Genomic DNA, 8,087 nt, shown 5'->3' on the forward strand with positions numbered 1-8,087 from the left:
GTGCCTGTGGCAGGCATAACAGTAGGCAGCACTCTTTGCTGCCTGAAACAGCGTTCCTGTGGCCGAGCACCGACTGACTAGTAGCCCCGAGCGGATAACAGCGTTCCTGTAGCCGAGTACCGACTGACTAGTAGGCACGAGTGAGCACTCCAGCTTTCGAAGACATATCAGTATGGGGTACACTTCAGAAGTACATGGAGAGATTTGCATCGATGAGCTGTAGCAGAAGCGACTGACAAGAAAGGACACAGACCGAACGGAAGACCACTGGGTGACAACTTAGGAGCGCGACGAGGCCGAGTCTCTCGTACTTGCTGGACGCGGTACTGCCCCTACCCGGCTCGCTCCGCGCGCGGTTCCGAGTCTTCTCAGAGATTGCATGCTTCAATCAAACTCCCGCTGTCCCATTTCTTTTCTGTTGTCCTGTTGTCCGTCGTCCGGCGGCTCAGCAACTTTGCTGAAGGGAACGCCGCGTAGCAGCGTGTGTGGGTGCAAAACGGAATCTGACGCTAATTTCAAAGAAAAGGAGTCGGAGACCTCTGGTGTGCCCGGGCGCCTCTCGGATTCCTTCTTTGTTAGCTCAGGGCTGAAGTGACTCGGGCGTGTCCAGGTCTCGACTGCTTGTACCTGCCGGGTGTCCCACTACGCGGACAGCGATTGTACATCCGGCGCTGTGTTGGGATAGCTGTAGGACGTGTCGCATCGAGGGAACATACACGTATATATTTGGTGTTGTTAATCCCCCGGACTGCTCCATGCAAACGACCCTACACCGCGCTGCCTCAGTCCGGGCACCGCTGTCACATCTCGGCTGTAGCGCAGGCTTCTCGTCTATCATACGAAGAAGCGGCAGTTTCCCGCGTATACGGCCGAGCTGATTTGCTTTGGTCATGGCGCGCTGTCTTCCTCGGAGCGCCCCCAAGAAACCAGCGGCATGAGCGACATTTTCTTCCCTCTGATCTTGGCGCAGTTCGGATACGGGATTGATCTTTCTGCCGATCCGTGCCCTACTACCTGATGTGCCTCCAACGCTACCGGGTCCCGGCCAGCTCCGGTCTTCCTTCAGTCTGCTGGTACTCATCGTTCTTTGCTGGCACGCCGTCAGGCGTTATTTCCCACATCTGTACCGACTCTCTTTCACAGTGACTTCTCACTCTTTTTCCGGTCCGTAGAAGTTTGCTCCATGGCGTCGCAGCTCGACCCAACCGATTTGCCCTCGAATGCAGCTCAGCTGCGAGAGCAGCTGGTTGCGGCGACACAGGCGTTCTTTGATAGCCATGGAATTCGCATCAAGTCACGAAAGCTCCCGGTGCAGCTGCCGGTTGCTTCTTCGCCAGCCGCCGCCGGTTCGAGGGGCGAAGGGAGTGGAAGTGCGCGAAAGGCATCTGGTCGTGCGCAGGTGCGTACCAGGGTCCGGCCAGTCAAGGAGCCTCCCCATGTCGACCGGCCCCCTGTGCTGGGAGCTGATACTCGTATCTCTTGCTCTCTATGAAGCAGGCAACCAGGTTCGGGTGGTCCTGGCCGTTTGAGTTTGGTAGTTGGATTGGATTTGCTCTTCACAGAAGACCCAGGATGAAGCGTACAGTTTGTGTACTACTGTGTTCCCCCATGTGTTGTAGGCCAGTCTAGAGGCTGTATGCGAATTTGGCTGACAAGAAATTCTGCGAAACCAAGTTACTTTTGAAAATCACGTGGTTGTTTTTCTCCGCTGCGAACGAAGCCTTGCGGAGCCGAGTTCACATCTTCTTCTGTTTAATTGTCTAGGAAGATACCACCAAGCATACTGGAGGTTCCCCCGCACTGTCGAGGTCCGCTTCAGGGTCGCGGCGGCGTGGTGTATCGCCGACGTGTGGTCACCTTTCCTAGGACAACGGAAATAAAAAAAACTGATTAACGTGTGCGCGTCTATTTGGAGTACAGACAGAGAGCGCAGCGCATGCCTGTGATGGATTGTCGGCCACTTCTTCTTTGCCTCTTCCACTCTACCACTTCATTACGCGGCAGAAGTTTCAGATGGCGGAGCAGCTTATAAGAAATAAGTCGTGTTACATGACTCCCTATAACAAGAAACTGGACAGAAGACAGAGGGCGTCTCCGTGGATTATGCAAGAGATGACTGACGAAGTCAAGAAACACCTAGCTCAGTTGAGCTCTGACTTTGACGACAGAGAGTTTTCTGGTACGCCGAGGGACGCTGTCATTTGTCATACGAGGAAGAATCAGTAGTGAGCGACGGTCCTTCAGCAGGCACGCCGACCGTCGCTCGAAGGAGGCAACTGCCCCGGTGTAGCGTAACCGTGCTCGGCCACAAGGTTCTGCGCTGGCGCCAGTCCACCGCGTCCTGAGGTTTCAGGCATGCCTCAAAGCAGGGACCGGGAGACTAGCTTTCTGATGCCACACGGCACAAGCGCGGGGGAGTTCACGTCGTGAAGATGTGGGAGGCACCTTGGGACCAAACATTATTTCTTGCTCCAGAATAGGTTCAAATCTGTTCTGTCGCCTGTGTACGTCGCCGCTCATAAAACCAAATTGATCCATTACTTAAGGCGTACCAACGCAGACCGGGTCTTCTCTCGAGGGTACGGGCTGCTAGTAAGAGCGCCACCGGAATGGAGCTGTAGCGGTGCGGTAGTGTCCTGTCGAGACCTCCTTCTCACCGATGCCGCTTATCTCTGAGACGTCACAAGTGAGATCTATGCTGGCAGTTGCTATGTGCCTTTGTTCTCTGGCTTCACAGGGGTATACATATCGCTTCATACCGCGCCCTACCTGGTGGACTGCGAGTACGGCAACTTGTCTCGCAGTCGGATTGTAGGATGGGCTTTGGTGGAGCTGCTCACGACCAATGAAAGATGCCTGAAAGCTCTATGGGTTCATCCGTCTCTCTCTGCCTCGAGCACTCGTCTGGTCCTCCAGGCATTTCTTCCTCGTATCCTGGTCGAGGCTGTTGAGTTCAACACACCAGGTGTAAGCGCGCGAGAGTTCTGTACTCCCTTGTGCTGTTCGGTGTCTATACAGTGTTGTGGGTATTCCCTTTCGTCACGCCTGCCACAGTGTTTGGGTTCTTGCCGTAGACCTCTGCAGTGTCAGGGGCGCGGGGGGCTCGCTTTGGCAGTCCTGGGGGGGGTGAGCTTGCAGGATAAAGCCTAAAGCAATGTAGAGTCACAGAAATCCGTTCAGATGCATTTCGGTCCGTCGAGAGCAGCGCAGTCAAAGAAGTACTCATCTCCGAATAATTCCGCGCGTGCTTGGCGCTAAGCATGGCGGCTGCACTCTTTTTTGGTGTGCGGATGCTTTTCCCGTGCTGCTATACCTCCTTGGCCGTCGCAGCAGGAAGGCAGGTTCTCTGGTTGCCGTCGTGTTCTGTTGGCACCCCTGTAAACAAGCTTACATGGATCGCGTGGTGTCACTACGGTCTTGCTCTTGTCCGAGCAGGCTGTTGCAATTCCGAAGTTGCGGGTGGTCTGTATATTCAGGTCAAACCGCTGTGCCCGTGGCGGTTTTTCTACTGCTGGCTGAACGATTTCGACCTGATGCCACGAGGCTCGTGGTTGCTTCTTTCAGCCTCAAAGTACCTCGGTTTGCCGGTACACTGCGACAACTTGAACGTGGAAGAAGAGGAAGAAGTGAAGGAAGAGAGTAAAGGCAAGAGTGGAGGGGGCAAGACGAGTGGCGGATGCAAGGGACGGGGACGCCCCCCTGCCGCTCGGCCGGAAAAGACCAAAGGAAAGAAGAAGGAGGAAGAAGAGTTGCATGTGGGGCATCGAGATGGAGACGTCGGTTGTGCGTGCCCGTGTCAGGTGAGTTGGATCTGCCATTACCTTTCCTCCGCTGTGCGCAGATTCATGAAGTCACGAAAGAAACGCTACCGGAGAACGGTATCTTGGTTATGGTTCTCTTTCTATAAGCGAATCTGGGTGTATGCGCCGCAACCGTGCCCCTGTCTAAAGACCACAGTGGGCGGAAGAGGTGAACCGTTCAGTCTTCCCACCAAAGTATCAACGGTGTACTCTTGCACTTTTGTGCGTGCCGTGTCAAGCAATATGCCCTGAACCAGCTGAGTCGGGATGCGAGGACAGCAACGGCATAGCGTTGTCGAAACTGGGGCGGTAACTGAGAAAACAAAGCTGAGCTTCAGTCCCGTATGCTGCTGCAGCATCCGTCGCGGTGGCACGATGATTTCGACGAGAAACTCGTAGGCTGTACGGAAAGTTTCATTTACCGGAACTTCGGCCGGATTCTGGACCTAATTCCCAAAAGCGTGGACGCGCGCCTGCAGGTGAGCTTTACATTAGTCCGTCGGAAGCTTTCGGACAAGCAGAGCCTGAGTTTGAGGACAGGTATATCTCTGCTGGGGGGCGAAGGCGCAAAGTCGGGAGCCCTAACCTGCTGTTCAGGACAGCAATCTACACATTCGTATTCCTTGATCCTTGCCGTCAACAGGCAACTCAGTTTCGGCACATCACCACTTCCTTGTGGGGGAGGGAAGGGGCGCGCGGGCGTACGCCTTCCGCGACTCTCGTTGCGGCAGTGGCAGTGCACTGTGAGTGCCAGCGTGAAGAAGTAACCTGGGGAGCGTGACGGCGAGTGAGACCGAATACTTCAGCTGTAAGGTGAATAACAACGGGACTGTGTTGCCCCTCCGGTACCCCTGTCAGCGGCAGGATCAGAAAGGCAAGTCTACAAATAACTGTTTGTATACGTACTGTGCTTGACTTTCCGTCTCTCCTTTCTCGCGTAGTTGCGTGCCTCTCTCAAAGGTGGCAAAGGGACCCCGGCGAACTCTCGGGGAGACGGGATGTGTGTTTTCCGTGAGATGAGTCTGATGCTGCTGCATCTCTTTGGGGTACATTCCGCTACGCTGAGGAGAGATCAGAAAGATTGTCAACGAGATGTTGCAGGGAGCAAAGTGAATCTGTGCCCGCGCATTTTTTTTTGCTCCGCCAAGAGTTTCTCACTTCACGAGGTGTACACGGGTACACCTCGCAAGCTGCTAAAGCGTTTGCGCAGGAAGATGGGATAATGTGATTCCGTGGGGGCCTGGCGACTGTCGCAGCTGGAACTTCGAGCGTTTGTTGGGTGCTGGGGTTGTGTACTATGGCGGACAATTTGCGCACCCCTAAAGTACTCGCCGCACGTTTGCTTTATGTTTCGCGCAGGATGAGATAGGCGTCCTTCCGCAGGAGAACCCTGAGATGGCGAAAAAAGATCCTCCCGAAACCGATGAAGAAATCCGCCTCGCAGAGACTTTTGGTCTCGATAACGAGACCATCTCGGTCAGTGTTGCTGCGTGACTTCGGGCCCGCGGCAGCACCCTTTTCTAGCAGTTTTCTAGTGCGGAGGCTGTGACGTGTCTGACTGAAGGAGGCGTCTGATAATACAGGTAGTCAGGTACCTGTATTTGTGCTCCGGACTACCGTTCCGAGGACTAGGTTTGAATTAACTCCGTACGGACTCATGTCGGCGTCTCAAATTTGTGAATACCTCTGTAGTATTTTATAGGATAGATAACAGGATGAAGCTGAGAGCTGCCACTCTTCTCTTTCCAATGGCGCTGGCGTACAATCACTACAGCTGAAGTTCCCAGCATTCTCAACAACGGCATCTGAGCCGTTCCTCAGCCGTTTTCTCCTTCCCTTTACTTTCTCCTAGTGAAAAGCACGGAGGCAACGCTGGGAAGCACAGAGGTAATGGTCTTGTGTCTGTGACAGCTGCAGAGCCAGTCTTAGTGTACAGTTACTGTTTTCCCCGAGAGTCCAATCAGCCGCGCGCACGTTGTCCATACCGGCGTGCCCGGACTACATGGAAACCTGAGCATGCTGGAGCGCGTAGTACCCTGTTTTACACATCCACGTACCCGGCTGGGAGTATGTCTACTGTGTGTCTCAACTCGCTCCCTTTGCAGCGCCTCTTGCAGAAGGTGTATGGATCGTGGAGTACGGGGCGGTTCAAGTACCTGGACGGTGACGGTGACGAAGACCCAAGGCCTCACAGTCGAAGACGTTTGAATGGTCTCAAGCCCAGTACGGGCCGCGAAGTCCTGACTACGCCCGACTAGTTGAGGCCCAAAATCTCCGGAGTGTAATTCCTGTGAAGTGTGTCGTTCCCCGACTACTCGATTGACGCGAGGGGGAGGTTGTTAGACAACCGTCTCGATGGGAGGCGATCATTTCCTGTGCTCTCCGTACCTACTCGACTTCTCAGCTTAGGCCCGGTTCCTCATCAATCGTAGAAAAGTCATTATCGCCGGCGATAGGTCTGGTCGCTCGCGCGCATGATGTCTTAGTCTCTTTCACGGTTTGGTCGCGAGTGTTGGGACTGTGCCTGTGTACGTGATGTCAAGTCTCTTCTTCCATATAAATTCGGTGGGACCGGGTTTGTGCTTTGAAATGATCAGCAGCGGAGACGAGGAAACAAAGAGACAGTTGTCGGCTGTTACCACACCGCACAGCGTTTACACACCGCGATGAAACCGGCGAGTTTTTACAGTGGCCCGGTGTACACTACCTCGCGACTGCAGGTAACGTTGCCCATCCAGTATCGACGCACGGGCCACAGTCGAGTGAGAACTGATTGCCTATGACAGCGGCAACTACTGGGAATAGTGTCGGCTAAGATCTTCGGGGGAGTTGCATACTTAGCTGGTTTCTCGTAGTCGAGAGTGTACACGGCTTCGAAAAGGTGTCTCCAGGAGTGGGGAGTGTTTGTCAGAGACCGGAATTTTCTGAGGAGAGTGACCCGCTGGTGGAGTCTCGGGGAAGGGGTACTGTGTCGGAGATTTAAGTCCTGCTGAGGGAGGATACGAGCAAACAAAACTGGAGTGGAAGCGCACTGGGGAAGATGTGCCAAGGTATATGGATGCGACAGGGGCCAAACGCCGACGGGCCGTCGGACGGGGTAACTAAGTACGAGCCCTGTCCGGCACTTGCACGCGGCACTTCCAGCCACAGAAGGGCCTGCGAAAGGGTAGCCCCTCCCGCAAGCGTGGAATTCTTCGCAGATGTGTAGTTCTTTGAGTGCGCTGCACTCAGCGGACGGAGATGCCTCTGCACGGGTTTGCAGTGAATCTACGCTGCCTTGTGGTTTATTTTGCAAGACCCCCTTCCCCCAAAACTGCGCCAAAGCCATCTTCCGACTCCTCTGACACTGTCGAGGTCTCTGGCACCAAAAGAGCAGAAACTGCCACAAGTGATCGCCCCCTGTGTGGACGGTCCTTCGTAACTCGTCCCTGCACAATCAGTCGTTTAGTACTTTGTATACCTTGCAGGCCGTTATCAATCTTCGTGTTCTCGATATGCGCAGGCGAATTTCATCGTGCGCAACGCTACCTACCGTTTGGACATTCGTCGTGATTCAGCTATGTGTTTTTTGATACGACATGTATGGCGTCCTACCTCTTATTGTGTTGGAAAGCATGAGAAGAAGTTTTATTTCACTATGCCAAACAAATTTGGAGTCGAGCATCGCTTCAGGTGGCAAGGGGAAAACCGGTATGAAACCTCAGGACCGGTGTTACAGTGGAGAAGATGCGGACTGTACACCAGTTGATTCGGTTCGATTTTCACCCGGGGCAAGTGTGGCGGTGCCGCCAGAGTTCGAGACGGCGTCTTGACGCCACTCTCCAGCTTCTTCCCTGGGGCGCGGAGTCATAGAGTCTCAGTGGCCGCTCCGATGAGAAGAAAAGGGAAAAAGAGAACATTCATCCTTGAACTTAGAGGGGGGAGATGAAGAAGTCAAAGGTATGTTTTTTAACTGTCACTGTTCCTTCCCTGTGTTGAACCCTTGTTTCCATGTGATGAGTTTCCAGTTGTTCTTTTCCAATGTCATTATCTTTGCGCTGTTTTAGCTATGTTGTAGTGAGTTGCGTGAGTCGATGTTTGAGGTTTGTCAGGGATCTCGGCTTTCGGTGTAGCCGTTAGTGGCATCCGCTGTAGCTCTTGGCGCTTTGGGATGTGGCATCTGTTATCTCTTCATAGCCTTGATCTGTACGGCGGCGGTGCGTGGTGTGATTGGGCGGTGCCGGCAGCACATGCAAGGTGTTACCTGCGGTAAAGTGACAGTACTTGAGATGTACTGTTGGTGCGGAG

General features: G+C 54.0%; 1 protein-coding gene across 1 annotated transcript; it reads left to right on the plus strand.

Annotated features, from left to right (window-relative positions):
* Window positions 1–89: 89 nt before the first annotated feature.
* On the plus strand, window positions 90–6,238 carry CSUI_010740 (erythrocyte membrane related protein). Its single transcript, XM_068070842.1, has 7 exons — window positions 90–1,399; window positions 1,921–2,179; window positions 2,738–2,967; window positions 3,477–3,800; window positions 4,157–4,279; window positions 5,160–5,276; window positions 5,906–6,238. Exons 1-7 carry the CDS (start codon window positions 1,184–1,186, stop codon window positions 6,056–6,058), a joined length of 1,422 nt encoding a protein of 473 aa, XP_067917182.1. The 5' UTR covers window positions 90–1,183; the 3' UTR covers window positions 6,059–6,238.
* The last annotated feature ends 1,849 nt before the right edge of the window (window positions 6,239–8,087 follow it).

The sequence above is a fragment of the Cystoisospora suis genome (genome assembly GCF_002600585.1).
Source record: "Cystoisospora suis strain Wien I chromosome Unknown contig_8165, whole genome shotgun sequence".
Taxonomy (NCBI): Eukaryota; Apicomplexa; class Conoidasida; order Eucoccidiorida; family Sarcocystidae; genus Cystoisospora; species Cystoisospora suis.